The following is an 18,517-nucleotide window of genomic DNA, read 5'->3' on the forward strand; positions in this document are numbered from 1 at the left end:
ATTCAGCATGTTTTATTATAGAGAAACGCAGAGCCATGCATCCGTCTCACAGCTTCAACACTGAGGGCTTCATGGCCAGCTTTAGACCTACACTCAGTCTTCACCCACCCTGCCCGAAATTATTTGGAAGAAAAAATTCCAGGCATCAAACAGTCTCATTTATCAATATTCCAGTAAGCATATTTAAAAAATAAAAACTACCATTTTTTTTTTTTTTTTTTTTTTTTTTTTGAGATAGAGTCTTGTTCTGTTACCTAGGCTGGAGTGCAATGGCACGATCTTGGCTCACTGCAACCTCCACCTCCTGGGTTCAAGTGATTCTCCTGCCTTAACCTCCTGAGTAGCTGGGATTACAGGAACCCGCCACAACACCCAGCTAATTTTTGTGTTTTTAGTAGAGACGGGGTTTCACCATGTTAGTCAGGCTGGTCTCGAACTCCTGACCTCATGATCTGCCCGCCTCAGCCTCCCAAAGCGTTGGGATTACAGGCGTGAGCCAACGTGTCTGGCCAAAAATTAAAAACTACTTTTAAAACCTTTTTCCAGGCCAGGTACAGTGGCTCACACCTGTAGTCCCAGCACTTTGGGAGGCCAAGCTGGGCGGATTGCTTGAGCCCAGGAGTTCAAGACCAGCCTGGACAACATGAAGAAAACCCAACTCTACAAAAAAATACAAAGATTAGCTGGGCGTGGTGGTGCATGCCTGTTAGTCCCAGCTACTCGGGAGGCTGAGGTGGATCACTTGAGCACAGGAGGTGGAGGTTGCAGTGAGCTGAGATCGCACCACTGCACTCCAATCTGGGTGACAGAGTGAGATTCTGTCTCAAACAACAAAAACAAAAAATGCAAAATACCTTTACCACACGTTAAACACTTAGAATTCATCAATGTCATCAAATATCCAGTCAGTTTCTGACATCTCTAACTGTCTCATAGATGCTTTTGTGTGGTTTATGGGTTTGAATCAAGACCCAAATAAGATCCATCCATTGCAGTTGATCTGACTCCTAGGTCTCTCTCTCTGTCTCTCTTTTTTAAATAACTTTTTTTTTTCCTCCAAGGTCACTTTGAACAGTGAGTTTGAAGCTCCCCCTTCTTTCTTTCTTTCTTTTTTTTTTTTTTTGAGACAGTCTCGCACCATTGCCCAGGCTGGAGTGCAGCGGTGTGATCTCAGCTCAATGCAACGTCTGCCTCGAGAGTAGCTGAGATTACAGGCGTGCATCACAACACCCAGCAAATTCTTGTATTTTTAGTAGAAATAGGGTTTTCACCGTGTTGGTGAGGCTGGTCTCAAACTCCTGGCCTCAAGCGATCTGCCCGCATCAGCCTCCCGTAAGCCACCGTGCTTGGCCTCCCGGGTCTCTCTGATTCTCCAGGTTGTTTCTCTCTGCTCCCGCTCTATCCTCGTGCTGAGAAGGATGGTCCCATCATAATTCAAACTTCAAGCAAAAGTCTCATAATGCTTTGCCATATGGACTTTTTCTTTTTTTTTTCTGAGACAGAGTCTCGCCCTGTCGCCCAGGCTGGAGTGCAGTGGCGCAATCTTGGCTGACTGCAACCTCCGCCTCCTGGGTTCACGCCATTCTCCTGCCTCAGCCTCCAGAATAGCTGGGACTACAGGCACCCACCACCACGCCTGGCTAACTTTTTGTATTTTTAGTAGAGACGGGGTTTCACCATGTTAGCCAGGATGGTCTCGATCTCCTGACCTCGTGATCCACCCGCCTCGGCCTCCCAAAGTGCTGGGATTACAGACGTGAGCCACCGTGCCTGGCCATGGACATTCTTTAATGGTGTATTTGAACAGTTAGCTGCCCCCTGGCCCATGTGCACAGTTTGTTATGCAGAATCTGTTATTCCAGGGGCAGCCAGAAGAATCATGTTTCCTATTGGGTGCAGTTACTGCCCAAAAAAGCAAGAACAAACTTACCGACATCTGAAGTTTGCCCCAATGTCACATTAAATGTGATCCACTTAATATCTACTGCAGAAATATTTGGATTATTTCTTGTGTATGTCCAAATATGTAGGGAAACTGGTTGAGTGGTATACTATAATAACAATATCAAAACTTTCCATTTCATACAAATTAACTTACTTGGCATTTGCAGCCCACATTTGGAGTTTTAGTAAGCAGCACTCCAGGTGATTTATACCCTTTTCATATATTTATGCATTTAGGTCAAACTTGACTTAAACTCATTATGGAAATTTTAAAACATATACAAAAATGCAGAGAATGGTATGACCAACTCCATGTATCTATGATCCGTTTTCAACAATTATCCACGTTTTGCTGATCTTTGAAATACAATTTAAAATCAGTTTGTAGGCAGGGCGCCATGGCTCACGCTTGTAATCCCAGCACTTTGGGAGGGCCAGGCGTGAGGATCACCTGAGGTCAGGAGTTCGAGACCCCCGTGTCTACTAAAAATACAAAAATTAGCCAGGTGCAGTGGTGGGTGCCTGTAGTCCCAGTTACTCGGGAGGCTGATACAGAATCACTTGAACCCGGGAGGCAGAGGTTGCAGTGAGCCTGAGATTGCACCATTGCACTCCAGCCTGGACGACAGAGCGAGACTCCATCTCAAAAAACACACAAATAAAACAAAACAAAAAATTAGCTGGGCATGGTGGTGCATGCCTGTAGTCCCAGCTACTCAGGAGGCTGAGGCAGGAGAATCACTTGAACCCAGGCGGCGGAGGTTGCAGTAAGCCGAGATCGCACCACTGCACTCCAGCCTGGGCAACAGAGCAAGACTCTGTCTCGAAAAAGAAGAAAAAGAAAAAAATCAGTTTGTAGACCCACATATGGGGTAACGACATTGTTAGGGACACAACCAGACACCATTATTTCCTCTCAGTCTTGTTTATCCTGTGAAAGAAAAATGAATGGGGACAGGCAAGGCCAGCCTTAACCCATCAACACAGATGTGTGCACCCACCATGGAAAAGCACCAAGAGATCCTGTAAGATCCAATCTGAAGGGACGTGGGGCCTGGTGGTGGAGCTGGGGAGCCACCAGGACAGGTTAAAGAACTTTGGAGCTGGCCAGGTGCAGTGACTCATGCCTGTAATCTCAGCCACTCGAGAGGCCGAGCTGGGAGAATCACTTGAACCCCACAGGTGGAGGTTGCAATGAGCCAAGATGGAGCCACTGTATTCCAGCCTGGGCAGCAGAGCGACACTCGGTCTCAAAAAAATAAATAAAAAAAAATAAAGTACTTCGGAGCTGATGGAAGAATTTGAGCCTAGTTATAGGACACATAGTAGCAATATCTTTTCCCCACTAATTTTTAATGGATACTTTTACCTGATCTAACTTTAAAAAATAATTAAACCCAAACAGTGGAATGTGGAATTACAGTATTTTACTAGCATCAATTTTATTATAGGCAATTTGCTGTGACCATAGTTTTTTTTTTCTTTTTTTTTTTTCTTTTTGAGACAGAGTCTCGTTCTGTCACCCAGGCTGGAGTGCAGTGGCACAATCTTGGCTTACTGCAATCTTCACCTCCTGGGTTCAAGCAATTCTCATGCCTCAGCCTCCCGAGTAGCTGGGGCTACAGGTGTGCCACCACGCCCAGCTAAGTTTTGTATTTTTAGTAGACAGGGTTTCACCATGTTGGCCAGGATGATCTCGATCTCTTGACCTCGTGATCTGCCCCCTCAGCCTCCAAAGTGCTGGGATTACAGGCGTGAGCCACCTCACCTGGCCGCTTTCTAACCATTTTTAAGTGTACAATTCAGTGGTGTTAATTACACTTACAATGTTTTTGTGGACATCACCATTTCCAAAACTTTTTCACCACCCCCCAGAAACTCTGTCACCATTATGCAATAACCCCCCGTGTCCTCCTCCTTCTAGCCCCTGGTAATCTCTAATCTACTTTGTCTCTATGGATTTGCCTATTCTAAATATTCCATCGTCCTGCATGATTCCACCTATGTTATGTCTGGCTCACTTAGCACATGTCTTCAAGGTCCATTGGTATTAGAGCATGAATCCATGCTTCCTTCTTTTTCATGGCTAATATTCCATTGTGTATATCAATTCCATTTTGTGGATCCATTCATCTATCAGTAGACACTGAGGTTGCTTCCGCCTTTTGGCTATTGTGAATAATGTGGCTATGAACATGGGTGTGCAAATATCTGTCCCTGCTTTTAATTGGTATATACACACACACACTTAGTATATGTATATAGATATCTATACACTATAGATATATATAGATACCTACTATAGATATATAGAGCCATATACATTAACCAACATTAATTAATTCAACATTAATCTTTGAAGGAAATGACATGAAGCTTGTTTCAAATTCAGCTTCTCTGATTCAGCATATATATATCTAAACTATATATATCTATATACACAGTATATAGGTATATACACAATATTATGTATATATGTATATACACAGTATTATGTATAATTATTGCAATACAGGCCAGGCATGGTGGCTCACGCCTGTAATCCCAGCACTTTGGGGAGCCAAGGCGGGTGGATCACCTGAGGTCAGGGGTTCGAGACCAGCCTGGCCAACTTGGTGAAACCACATCTCTACTAAAATACAAAAAATCAGCCACACTTGGTGGCGCGTGCCTGTAATCTCAGCTACTCGGGAGGCTGAGGCAGGAGAATCGCTTCAACCCGGGAGACAGAGGTTATAGTGAGCTGAGATGGCGCCACTGCACTCCAGACTGTCTCAAAAATTTAAAAAATTGCAATATAATAATTATACATAATACTATATAAGTAAAATTGTATTGCAATAATTAAGTCTGGGAGCATAGTATATATAGATAATATCTATACATACATAGTATATGCATACATACTATGTCTATATATGCTGTACACATAGTGTATATATAGTTTATATAGTATGTGTAGATGGTATATATAGTAGTCCTAGGTTTCACTTTTGGAGGAAGCACTGTCCTGTGCTCTGCAGTGGCCGCACCATTTTACACACCTACCAGCAGTGTCTGAGGGTTGGTCTGCTCTAAAGTTATTCTTCCTACACCTCCCAAAGTGGAATTCCAAAACCGCCTTGTTAGACCAGCCTGACAATTTACAATATTCATGGAAAGATACTTCCTAGTATGTTCAAAATACCAAGGTTAAGATGTCTGGAAGTTATATTTAAAAAAAAAAAAAAAAAAAAAAGCTGTCTTTGCCGCATCTACTGTGAGAATGAAGATCGTTCCCAGCAACCAACTTGTGGATATTCCAGAAAAGGTCAATGTTACTCTAAAGGAACACACGGTTATTGGGAAGTGCCTGAGAGGAACCCTGAGGAGGGACTATATTTATTTATTTTTTTGAGACAGGATCTCGCCCTGTCGCCCAAGCTGGAGTGCAGTGGCGCGATCTTGGCTCACTGCAACCTCCGCCTCCCAGGTTCAAGCAATTTTCCTGCCTCAGCCTCCCTACTAGCTGAGACTACAGGAACGTGCCACTACGCCTGGCTAATTTTTGTATTTTTAGTAGAGACAAGGTTTCACCATGTTGACCAGGCTGGTCTCAAACTCCTGGCCTCAAGTGATCTGCCTGCCTCTGCCTCCCAAAGTGTTGGGATTACAGGTGTGAGCCACAACGCCCAGCCTTGAGGAGGGACTTCAATCATGTCAATGTAGAACTCAGTCTCCTTGGAAAGGAAAAGAGGCTCCGGGTTGACAAATGGTGGGGAAACAGAAGGGAGCCGGCTGCCGCTGGGACTGTTCGTGGTCGTGCAGGGAGCATGGGCAAGGGGGCTGCCCTGGGTTTCATGACAAGATGACCTCTGTGGGGGCTCACTTCCCCACCAATGTCGTTATCCAGGAGAACATGACTCTTGTTGAAATCCGAAACATCTTGGGTAGAAAATCCATCTGCAGGGTTCAGATGAGGCCAGGTGATGTTTATTCAGTATCTCAAGCCCAGAACGTCGAATAAATCTTTGAAGGAAATGACATTGAGCTTGTTTCAGGCTTGTTCAAATTCAGCTGCTCTGATTCAGCAAGCAGCAACAGTTAAAAACAAGGATATCAGGCCGGGCGCGGTGGCTCAAGCCTGTAATCCCAGCACTTTGGGAGGCCGAGACGGGCGGATCACGAGGTCAGGAGATCGAGACCATCCTGGCTAACACGGTGAAACCCCGTCTCTACTAAAAATACAAAAAAAAAAACTAGCCGGGCGAGGTGGCGGGCGCCTGTAGTCCCAGCTACTCCGGAGGCTGAGGCAGGAGAATGGCGTAAACCCGGGAGGCGGAGCTTGCAGTGAGCTGAGATCCAGCCACTGCACTCCAGCCCGGGCGACAGAGCAAGACTCCGTCTCAAAAAAAAAAAAAAAAAAAAAAAAAAAAAAAAAAAAAACAAGGATATCAGAAAATGTTGGGGTGCTGTCTACGTCTCCTACAAAGGAACAGTTCCGCAGGCTGCTGAGGAAGTTGTAAGAGTTGTCCAGCTACAGAAACATGACGTTGGATGACTCCTCAGACCTATCTATGATATTTAGATGCTGCAATAAAAGACCTATAGATTTGGGAAAAAAAATTAAATGAAAAGAAATCACATTGAAAATCACAAAGTGGAAGCCATCTACACCTTTTTTTTTTTTTTTTTTGAGATGGAGTTTCGCTCTGTCACCCAGGCTAGAGTGCAGTGGCGCAATCTTGGCTCACTGCAAGCCCCGCCTCCCGGGTTCAAGCGATTCTCCTGCCTCAGCCTTCCAAGTAGATGGGATTACAGGTAAGTGCCATCATGCCTGGCTAATTTTTGTATTCTAGTTGAGACAGGGTTTCACCATGTTGGTCAGGTTGGTCTTGAACTCCTGACCTCAAGATGATCCGCCCTCCTTGACCTCCCAAAGTGCTGGGATTATAGGCGTGAGCTCCTGTGCCCAGCCCATCTACACCTTTGCAGGGGATTCTGGAGAATTCCGTGTAGCAGGTTGACCTATGGAGACAAACTTACCTCTCACCCGAGGCGCCGCTCACCTGTCTGCAGCCTGAGTGCTTCATCTATAGTGGGGACCTCTTGCCTGTGGGGCACGTGGTCCACCCCTCCAGCCTCAGCCTGCCCAATGGCCTCCTTTCCTTTTTTCTTTTTATTTTGAGATGGAGTCTCACTCTGTCTCACAGGCTGGAGTACAGTGGTGCAATCTCGGCTCACTGCAACCTCCACCTCTCAGGTTCAGTGATTCTCCTCTTTATTTTCTCGAAGGTGCCAAGCTTGCTCCTGTCTCGGGCACTTTGTTCATGCTGTTCTCTCATTCCAGAACCTCCTTCCCTTGCTCCTCTTACAGCCGGCCTCTCCTCATCTTCCCACTTTCAACGGAGGTAGCACATCCTCACAAGAGTTTTCCCCAATGCCCCAGGCCAAGGTACTCTCCCTTACCTCATCCTGCTCTTGGCCTGGTCACCATTGGTAATAATAATTGTTCATTTGTTTATGACCTGCGTGTTCTTAAGTCCTTTGTGGGGAGAGTACAGGGTTGATTCGTTCACCACCATGTGGAACAGAGTAAATAAGAAATATTTGCTAGACGAATCAATTTGGTGCCACAGTGCCACAGGAAGGGGTGCCAGCCCCAAAAGAACAGTGAAGGCTTTGTGTGGCAGAGGCCTGGCGCCTTCTTCCCCAGGAGTCGGGGGCTGGGGCCCTTAGCAAGTGCTTCCTAGGGAAACTTCAGGTCCCTCTGGGTAGAAAGGAACCCAGAAGGGTGGATATTTGGGGGAGATGGCTGGCACCAGAGACGGCTGGCACCAAGCAGGCTGGGACCGCAGGAGGCTGCGTGGGGCTGGGACTTGGAGGGAGGTGACGGAGCAAGGGGAAGGGCTGGCGAGTGTGAGTGTGAGAGTCGGTGGGTTTTGAAAGTGTGAGTGTGGTGGGGTGTGTGTATATGAGGATGTGAGTAAGAGAGAATGTATGTGTGTGTGTGTTGGGGGAATCCCTGGGACCAAACTTATTATGGAAAGGGTAGCATCCTGCACAGCTGCATTCAGGGGAAGGGCTCTGCCAGCCTAGGGCACATCTGGCTGAGGTGCCCCTTGAGCTTGAGAGCAGTACCAGGGGACCAATGCAAGGAATCCGCAGCCTAGAAGACCAGGGTGCACCTCCCCAAACAGCCGGCTGCCTGGAGTGGCTCTTCGGAGCCTGGGTAAACCCCTGGAGATCTGTCCTATTCAAAGGAGGCAGAAAGCCCCCAAAATGATTGAGTTTGGGAATTCCAACCATCGATGGGGGAGAGGTATTAAACTAATACAGTTTACCAAAATAAAACAAGAGAAAAGGTTGGGAGGCCGGGCACGGTGGCTCAGGCCTGTAATCCTAGCACTTTGGGAGGCTGAGGTGGGCAGATCACCTGAGGCCAAGAGTTCAAGACCAAACACGGCGAAACCCCATCTCTACCAAAAATACAAAAATTAGCTAGATGTGGTGGAGTGCGCGTGTAATCTCAGGTACTCTGGAGGCGGAGACACGATAATTGCTTGAACCTGAGAGGTAGAGGTTGCAGTGAGCTGAGATTGCACCACTGCACTCCAGCCTGGGCGACAGAGTGAGACTCCACCTCAAAAAAGTAAAAGACAAGGGAAAACTACAAAATATGTATTCTGAATTGTGCCAAAGCATCTTGGAGTAGCTGCTGCTCTTGCTAATGCCCTCTGTGGTCCCAGCTCCCTGGCTGCCCCTGCCCGGGCCTGGGCTGCCGCCGTGCACAGCCATTCTCCTGGCACAGTCAGATGTCTGAGAGTCACACCATTTAGGAAGGATGACTTTCTCCACCCCTTCTGAGACTAGAAACAAAATGGAAGGGTCGTAAGAATGGTGCCAAGCAGCCAGAAGAGCCACTTCCTTTGCGTACCAACAGGTGGCGTGGCGTCATGGCTTCTGTCTTCCCCAAGCGCCTGTGCCCAGCAGCTGCCTGTGCCTGTGCATCTCATCTTCTGGGGTGATGTTAATTACAGATTTCCTGAGAGCCCTGTCCCATCTGCACGGATGGGAAGGATCACATGCGTTGCTGTTCTTCCTAAGGAAAGTGGCATCCCTCCCAAACCTGGGAACTCAGGTCTCCGTGGACCGCACACACACCTGAGAAAAGGTTTTGCTTCAGAGGCTGATGGCAGAGGCTGTATCAGTCCAGCAAGTCACCTGACTGATGTGAAGGGTTCCCCTAGAGCAGGAGGGACATCTGGGCTGAAAACCCTCATTCAAAATGGCCTGGGTTCCCCAGGCACTCGGCACCCATGAAATGCAACCCCAGTGGGTGGAAGAGCAAGTCCATGATTGCACTCCTCTGCCAGGCTAGAGAGAAATGCTGCTATCGCAATTCAGGGGCAACACGCCAATCCCTGCACACCTAAGGGTGGCTGCAACGGTCGGCCACACCGAAAGCACGCAGGGCAGGCTCACTGTGGATAAATGTGTATGAAAGAACCACATGGAAATTGAAATGTTTGAGATGAGACAATTGAATGATCTCTAAATCCTAAGAGAGAAAACTAGAGAAACATTAAAGATGAAAGAATAAAATATTCTGTTATAGAAAGCTGTAACCAAAACGAATCACATTAGAACTTCTCTCAAGAAAAAGGTGCATTAATGTAATAGTTATATTGTCACCCCAAAATTACCTGATTGGCTCCCTGCCTGGAAGGTCAAGGTAAGACGGACTCAACTCCTCTCCTGGTTTCACAGTCTGTAGAACATAGCTGAAGATTTGGGCTAATTTCAGGAGAGACCTACGTTGCATCTTTTTTTTTTTTTTTTAGACCAAGCATTGCTCTGTTGCCCAGGCTGGAGTGCAGTGGCATGATCTCGGCTCACTGCAACCTCCAACATCTGGGTTCAAGCAATTCTCCTGCCTCAGCCTCCTGAGTAGCTGGGACTACAGGCATGCGCCACACACCCGGCTAATTTTTGTATTTTTAGTAGAGACGGGTTTTCACTATGTTGGCCACGCTGGTCTCGAATTCCTGACCTCAAGTAATCTGCCTGCCTTGGCCTCCCAAAGTGTTGGGATTACAGGCGTGAGCCACTGTGCCCAGACCTTTTTTTTTTTTTTCCTTTTGAGACGGAGTCTCTCTCTGTAGCCCAGGCTGTTGTGCAGAGGCACCATCTCAGCTCACTGCAACCTCCGCCTCCTAGGTTCAAGGGATTCTCGTACCTCAGCCTCCTGAGTAGCTGGGATTACAGGCGCACACCACCACACCCAGCTAATTTTTGTATTTTTAGTAGAGACGGGGTTTCGCCATGTTGGCCATGCTGGTCTTGAACTTCTGACCTCAGGTGATCCGCCCACCTTGGCCTCCCAAAGTGTTGGGATTACAGGCGTGAGCCACGGCGCCCAGGACAGGGATTCTTACAGATAGGGCGTAGTTTCAGCATCAGACTAATATGGTTTTCTTGTTTGCTTTTTTCAAAAAACACCAGCGCCCAAGTAATAAATACAAGGCGAATTTTGTTTCAAGTACATCTAGCCTCTCTCCCCATCTCCAGTCCCTGCTCTAGGATCCGTGGGGAGGGCATGGAGATTCGCTTCGAGTTGTTTACCTGTGACATTACCCTACTCATCATTCCTACTTACGTCAAAAAAGACACAGCAGATAGACTGTATTTATAAAGTTCTGCCTTTTGCATAAAGTAGTTTATGCCCATCCAGTGCTTCTCTGAGTTTCTGAGGTCAGGCCAGAAACCGACATTCTCTCCACCTGCCCAGGGGAACGGGGAGGAGGCCAGAGAAGTTGCCTCAGATCAAGCAGATTTTTAAAAACACTGCAAAAGCAATACGTGCTTACAAATACTCAGCTAAAACCTTCGCAGAGTTGTCAGAGGACAAAACTTTTGGAGCGGGTGGGTGGAGCTAGGGATTGCGCAGCGACCGCCAGACTTCAAAGGTCAAATCTCACACTCTCAGATCCCTAATTCCAAAGAGCCATTTCCTCGGCAGCCCCAGGCTTTGGCGGATCGCTCCCAGATCCCGCCCTCCCCAAACTGCAGGTGCTCCGCGTGTGGAAGTCATAGATGGCCCCAGAGCCCGGGAGGTTAAGGCCAAGCGCCCGCGCCTCCGCTTCTCTACAGCCACAGGACGGCCAGGGGGCAGGTGGGAGGCCAGTCTTCTCCCTGCCCGGGAGACAGGGCAGGAACGCTGTTGCAGGGGCGGGCAGAGGGTCTCGAGTCCCCGTTCTGGGGCGAGGGGGCGCGCCACTGTCACACCTGAGGCGTCCGCAACAGCGCCAGGTGCGCTCTTCCGACCCGGAAGTAGCGGCACCTCAAGTGCGCTGCGGGGACGTCACCCGGCCGCGGCACAGGTGCGGGAGCGCCTTTGGCTCTGCGCACTTGCGTCATCACGTAGGCTGGCGGGGGTCCCGTGATGGAGAGGTGACGTAGGCGTCACGGAAGCGGCGGTGGGCGGGGACAGGGAGTGAGCCGAATCTAGCCCCGCTTCTTAAAGCCTCCAGACCCTTTCGGTGTTAGCGCAGCGCGGCCGCTGGGTGCGGCGCCTTTAAGCGTCGCCGTGACACGTGTGTGAGGCGCTGGAGGCCCGGATGGTGCGCGTGTGGGGCAGCGGGCCGAACGAGACGCCAGGGCTGCGCAGGCTTGTTCAGCGCCCGCGGAGAGGCCGGGGTAGGCTGGAGTCGGGTCCGGGCGGCGCGCAGGCCCGGGGATGAGACTGGGGCTGGGGGTTCCGCGAGGCCTGGGCCGTGGGAAGGGCTGGCGGGGCACAGCCGGGGCGTTCACGGAGGACGTGGGCGCGCGTCCGCGCAGGGCTTCGGCAGTCCCCGAGGAGGGCCCGGGATGCTCCGCCCGCTCGCGAGCTCGGGGTCTTCCCGAGGAGGCTCCGGGACTGGGCTGTCCTCGCCGCTCTCCGCCGTCCCCCGGGCTCCGGGCCGGGGTGGGGGCCGCCGGTGCCTGCTGTCTACGCAGGATCCAGGTCGACTCCGGAGAGGCTGAGGTCGGAATCAGGGCGAGGGCGGCGCGTGCGGCCGCAGAGTTCAGTGGGGCGGGTGCGGCCCCGGGGCGGGCACCTTCCTCGTGGCTGCAGAGGAGGCCGTGGAGCCCGGGGCGGGGTGCGATTCCGATACGCTGCTCCTGGCGGGTGGCGTGGGCATCCTGGGCTTGGGGCTGGATTGGCGGCCGCCAAACCCAGACACACGCGAGGGGAGACTCCGCGCGCCCCGGTTTACGTAACTCTCGCCACGGAGCCAGGCTCGGGGAGAGGTGCTCAGGTCGCTGCGTCCGCGGCCGGGCTCGGGGCAGGCGTTGCGGAGTCGCTCGGGAGGCCCCTGGAGCGCGGCGCTGGGCCCCAGGAGGCCGCTCTTCCGTGGGCTCGTCTCCCCAGCACGTGGCTGACTGCGAGCGTCCATTGCAGTTCATCCTGGAAAAGTGACTTCAGACGGAGGTTAGAGAGGGAATGAGCCTAAATGATGCTGGCTGGGGTTCGCGCAGGTGGAAATGTGGATGAGGCCTGTGCTGTCCCTGGACCAGAGAGAGCATCCTTCCTGAGTTGGGTAGAGTGTTGATGGTGTGTGCGTCGAAGGGCTTACTAGTGATTACGGGAACACTTGTCTCGGCCTCCTACATCTCAGAGAGCGAGCGGGCGTTGTTTAGGTTATTGCTTAATGTTTTAGGTGGAACTGGTGAAGTAGAGATTGACCTGTCACACTTGAAAAATTGTGTTCAGAATCTCTGCATCTACATTAATGAGTGGGTTAAGTTTAACTTATCTCGAGTGACATTGGGTTACATCTCCCAAGTTTGGTTTGTCCCCTCCCCTAAGTGGTTCTCAAGCGTTGGTTGTGGTGCATGACAAAGCTCTCACCTTCCAGGGTAGATGTGAGTCCTGACACAAAGCAGTGATATTGTGGGAGTTTTTAATACGACTGGATGTCTTCACTTTATAGATGTCTTTTATTCTGAGATCATTTCCTTACACATTTTTCAGGAGTTGGTATACTTTTATTTATGGATGAAATCATAGGTCTGAGATTTGCTGCAGAGTTACCTGGGGATGGGAGGTGACTCAGGATGGGTCAGACGTAATTACTGAGGCTGAGTAAGGGGGGCTCATATGCTCCCTGTGCCGTTCTCCGTTTGTGTGTTTGAATGTTTTCACTGTAAACTGTTTTTACGGACCTTAATTTTATGTAATCATAGTAATCGTGGATGGTAATGAAAGAGAAAATCCACACTTAGCAAAGCAAAATTTTGGTAACTCCTATTACTCCCTCAGGTTTGTGGTTGTTATTGAAGTTTTACTGGTTCATTAAATCCAGAACTTGGGGATTTATTACCTCTTGCCCTTTGGAATTGAGATGAGACTGGAGTTGACTGGCGGGTGTTGGGGAGGGTTTCGTTCTCTGGGCTTGTCAGGTGTCAAGGTTAAGGTGTTCATGTCGTGTGCATTACAGCAACTGGTGATGAGGTAGCACAATCCTTCCGCCTCATCCTGAGTGCACGCGTGGATGGTCCTTGAGCTTAGGACGGCTTTTTCACGGTAGAGGGTTGCCGGTGGCGCCGCATCCCTGGGAAGTAGCTGAAGAGACTGTGCAGGAAGAGAGTTGCCTCCACTGATGGTCTCCCTGTCCCTCCCACAGGCTCGGACGCCCGTTCTGTGGCTTTGGTGATTTAACAGGCCACAGCCCAGGAGCGCTTACTTTCAGGAGCTCCGTGTAGCAGCTGCCCAACCAAACTCAGCCCTCCGTTAGGATCCTGGTTCCATGCTGCGGAAGGACAGCGGGCCCAAGTCTGCACATGCCAGGTGAGTCTGCCAGGTTTGTGTATTTTTTGATTTCACTGAATTGTCTGCATGTGACCTAGCAGTGATTGTTCAATTGGTGACAAGTCTTTGATAATTCTCATGAGAAAAGGCTCTTTTATTTTCTCAAATCAGACAAGTTATAATGCTGGTTTAAAAAAAAAAAAAAAAAAAAAGCTGGCCAGGCACAGTGGCTCACGCCTGTAATCCCAGCACTTTGGGAGGCCGAGGCGGGCGGATCATGAGGTCAGGAGATCGAGACCATCCTGGCTAACACCGTGAAACCCGTCTCTACTAAAAATACAAAAAATCAGCCGGGCGTGGTGGCGGGCGCCTGTAGTCCCAGCTACTCAGGAGGCTGAGGCAGGAGAATGGCGTGAACCCGGGAGGCAGAGCTTGCAGTGAGCCGAGATCGCGCCACTGCATTCCAGCCTGGGTGACAGAGCGAGACTCTGTCTCAAAAAAAAAAGCTTCTAAAATTTCTTTACAGAAGCTTTTTTTTTTTCCCCACACAATTCTTATAGGCCTTTTTTTTTTTTTTTTTTTGAGACCGAGTCTCGGTCTGTTGCCCAGGCTGGAGCACGGTGGTACGATCTCCGCTCACTCCAACCTTTGCCTCCCGTGTTCAAGCAATTCTCTGCCTCAGCCTCCTGAGTAGCTGGGATTACAGGCGCCTGCCACCACGCCCAGCTAATTTTTTTGTATTTTTAGTAGAGACAGGAAACATCTTGGCCAGGCTGGTCTTGAACTCCTGACCTCCTGATCCACCTTCCTCGGCCTCCCAAGTGCTGGGATTACAGGTGTGAGCCACAATTTCTTTTTTTGTTTTAAAGATGGAGTCTCACTATGTTGCCCAGGCTGGACTGCACGGGCTATTCACAGGCGTAATCACAGCTCACTGCAGCCTCAAGCTCCTGCCCTCAAGTTATCCTCCCACCTCAGTCTCCCGAGCATCTGGGACCATAGGTCCAGGCCACTGCACCTGGCTTTCCTTTACAGAAGTTTTTATAGAAAAAGATACTTGATCCATGTATAGAATTAGATGATCCATAGTGATAAATTTGAATGGCTTAATAAGAGGTGCTGGAGGAGGTCCTTACTTTCACTAGAGCAGAATTTTGGGGCACACTTGACTTGTTGATTCTCTAAGGGCAGGCTGGGTGCTGAATACCAGAGGAAGTCGTCATATTTCTGATGCGAGTGAGCAATTTAAGAGACATATTTTTGAAATTGTGACTCAGATAGTCTGTGCTGTGTTTGGGAAGGTTAAGTTGAGAGGTGGTGGGTAGGGGAAGGCAAGTGGTGGATACAAAGGTAGCGATTGGAGAGGTGCAGGGTCTCTTCTTGGTTACAGTTTCTATGCAGCTGCACCAATAGTATGGATCCTGTATTAGGGACTGTAGTATGTAGCAAGCTCTAAAGCACTTCCCAAGCCTATTGTTTTTGTTGCTATTTTACAGTAGAATAGGAGGTTTGGAGAAGTCACAGTAGTTAGTTGTCCCTGGGTTTCATAGCTAAGGGTGATAGAACCTCTGAGGGCCAGCACATTCCAAAGCCTGTGATCTACCCACTCTCCCACTTTGCTTTTCTTCTTCTCTTTAGATAAGTGTCCTGGGAAGACATTTGCTTAAGTTTAGGTGTCCAGTGGATACTGTTCTCTAGGCCTGCTACTTGCTCTTCTTCTCCTTCCTCACTTTTAAAAAGATAATTTGTATAAGCACTGTCTAATAGAAATATAATATAAGCCACAAATATAATTTAAAATTTTATAGTAGCCACATTAACAAGAAGCAGGTGAAATTCATTTTCATAATTTATTTAACCCAATATATATAAAATATTACCATTTCAACATGCAACTGATCTAAAAATTACTGGGATGGTTTACATTTTCGTCTTACACTAGTGTGTGTTTCTCTTCAAAATCTGGTGTGCATTTTACACTTATAGCACCTCTCAACCTGGACTAGCCTCATTTCACATGCTCAGTAGCCACGTGTGGCCTGTGGCCTTCATATTGGAGAGTGCAGGTCTGTACAGACATGCATGTTTATCTGACCTGCATGCTAATTCGTTTATTGCATGGGTGTGTGTGTGTATAACCAGTTTGTATGTGAGAATAGTGTCCCCCTGTTTTGGAGCAGACATTTGGACCACATGATGGCCTTTTGAAGGAAATGGCACCAAGAGTGATATCTAGAGCCACTTGATGAGTATCTGTTGAAGAGATGCACATGGCAGGGGCTGTCTGGCTGCCTCAGGGCCACTGTTGTCTGCTCAGCTCTATTTGTAGTGGCATCTTATTTTTTTGTGGGGAAACGTGAATGAATATGTCCAGGTGATTCGTGCTGGGTCTCCCTGTTTCACAGTTCCTTTGTAGGGCTGGCAGATGATCCAGGGGAGCTTTTGTGGTGGCTAGCATCCATAGTGACCAAATAGGAGATCTTAAGAGAGATTTTGGTCCTGGGATTTCGTTATCCATGGCTCTGTGTTTCTTCTTGTCCCCACAGTGATGCACCATGCCAATAGTGGATAAGTTGAAGGAGGCCCTGAAACCCGGCCGCAAGGACTCGGCTGATGATGGAGAACTGGGGAAGCTTCTTGCCTCCTCTGCCAAGAAGGTCCTTTTACAGAAGATCGAGTTCGAGCCAGCCAGCAAGAGCTTCTCCTACCAGCTGGAGTCCTTAAAGAGCAAATATGTGTTGCTCAACCCCAAAACAGAGGGAGCTACTCGCCGCAAGAGTGGAGATGACCCACCGGCCAGGAGACAGGGTACAGATGTGCATTGTGCTGGCAGAGAGGCCCTCGCTCCGGGGTGATGAAGTGGATGGACTTAAATGTTGACTAGTTAGTAGGAAAAACAACAGAATGTGGTGAAAGAGTTACGAATTTTTGTGTGGGGTCAGTGGATTTCCATTACAGAAGTAATGACACAGGGTTGGTAGCAAGGAAATCTGTGTACTTGGAGGGTCTTTGGAAGTTGCTGTTCCCCTGATCCCAAGTATAATACAGTCAGAAGTCAGGCTTGGAACTAAGAAAGAGAGATGGGGTGGGCTGCATGTGGGCACAGTGTGGTGCAGAGTGCCAGGACCTGGCTCATTCCACCGCTCAGTCTCTGAGCCGTGCCCTCCATCTGTAGCGGGGCCCTAGGATTCTAGAGCCAAGCAGCCTGGGAGGTCTGTGGGATGAGTGGGTTTACTCCTGAGCTTTCCAGGAATGTCCTGTAAACCAGAATACCAGTTCTTCTCTGGTGCCGTGTACCGAGTCACTACATGCTAAGTGTATGCCTCATGAGTTTCTTTTTGTGGTCGACCTGTGTGTGGACTTATGTTTTCCTCTTTTCTTCCCGTGTCCCTTTCTTCCTCAGGCAGTGAGCACACGTACGAGAGCTGTGGTGATGGAGTCCCAGCCCCGCAGAAAGTGCTTTTCCCCACAGAGCGACTGTCTCTGAGGTGGGAGCGGGTCTTCCGCGTGGGTGCAGGACTCCACAACCTTGGCAACACCTGCTTTCTCAATGCCACCATCCAGTGCTTGACCTACACACCACCTCTGGCCAACTACCTGCTCTCCAAGGAGCATGCTCGCAGCTGTGAGTGTGGGTTTGCAGCAGTGGGGTGGCTGCGGGTCTGAATTAGCTAAGCCCGTGCACTTGTGGCACTGCTGCTCTCAGTCTGGCTCAAATTTAGGAGGGCAGTTCATAACGTGTAGTAACTGATGAAACCTAAATTTGAATCGTGTCTGCTGCACAATGGGCCGTGAAGGTGAATCACTCAGGTGAGCCTGTGTTCGCCAAGCTTTTGTGTAAATAATTACCCAGACAGAAAGATTTTCAAAAGATACTTCCAAAATCTGTATATTCAATTATTATTTTTTAGAGACAGTGTCTTGCTCTGTCACCCAGGCTGTAATGCAGTGGCTCCATCACAACTCTGTAGCCTTGAACTCCTGGGCTCACGTGATCCTCCCATCTCAGCCTCCCAAAGTGCTGGGATTATAAGTGTGAGCCACCATGCCTGGCCTATTTGTTTTATACATCTGTTATTGTATCAGTGTATCTTATGTGTATTATAAAACATGCAGCCTGGACAACACAGCAAGATCCCATCTCTACAAAAACAAATCAAGTCTGGGTGTGGTGGCTCAAACCTGTGGGAGGCAGAGGCGGGCAGATCACTTGAGGTCAGGAGTTCGAGACCAGCCTGACCAACATGGTGAAACCCGGTTTCTACTAAAAATATAAAAATTAGGCGTGCTGGGGTGCACCTGTAATCCCAACTCCTTGGGAGGCTGAAGCAGGAGAATTGCTTGAACCTGGGAGGCGGAGGTTGCAGTGAGCCGACCAAGATCGCGCCACTGTACTCCAGCCTGGGCGACGGAGCAAGACTCCATCTCACGCACACAAAAAAACAAAACAATTAGCTGGATGTGGTGGTGTGCTCTATTTGATTAAAATAGAGGTGAAATAAGATATAACTTACCAAAAACTGAAGGAAATAGAAAGTGAAGAGTCTTTTAACTATTAAAGAAATTAAAGCAGTGGTTAAAAATCTTCCCATGAGAAACCCCAAGCAGGGACAATGTTATTTCTTGTAACTTTTTTGTTTGTGTGTGATGGACTCTGTTGCCCAGGCTGGAGTACAGTGGTGTGATCTCGGCTCACTGCAACCTCTGCCTCCTGGGTGCAAGCAGTTCTCCTGTCTCAGCCTTCCGAGTAGCTGGAACTATAGACACACACTGCCACACCTGGCTAATTTTTGTATTTTT

The 18,517-nt window shown here is 48.9% G+C and overlaps 1 protein-coding gene across 4 annotated transcripts in view; it reads left to right on the plus strand.

The window, feature by feature from the left end:
* Positions 1 to 11,438: 11,438 nt before the first annotated feature.
* The window catches only part of USP36 (ubiquitin specific peptidase 36), a 45,031-nt gene continuing 37,952 nt past the window's right edge, over positions 11,439 to 18,517 (plus strand). For 2 of the 4 annotated variants that reach the window (XM_010381931.2, XM_030924024.1), the window contains exons 1-4: positions 11,439 to 11,622; positions 13,593 to 13,756; positions 16,264 to 16,525; positions 17,121 to 17,342. In XM_010381931.2, the coding sequence (XP_010380233.1) occupies positions 16,273 to 16,525; positions 17,121 to 17,342 (475 nt within the window). In that variant the 5' untranslated portion in view covers positions 11,439 to 11,622; positions 13,593 to 13,756; positions 16,264 to 16,272. Of the gene's footprint in view, positions 11,623 to 12,377; positions 12,398 to 13,592; positions 13,757 to 16,263; positions 16,526 to 17,120; positions 17,343 to 18,517 lie in introns of those variants that run through there. The other 2 variants (XM_010381932.2, XM_030924025.1) reach the window with 2 other exon arrangements.

Source organism: Rhinopithecus roxellana, chromosome 19 (genome assembly GCF_007565055.1).
Source record: "Rhinopithecus roxellana isolate Shanxi Qingling chromosome 19, ASM756505v1, whole genome shotgun sequence".
NCBI classification, from domain to species: domain Eukaryota; kingdom Metazoa; phylum Chordata; class Mammalia; order Primates; family Cercopithecidae; genus Rhinopithecus; species Rhinopithecus roxellana.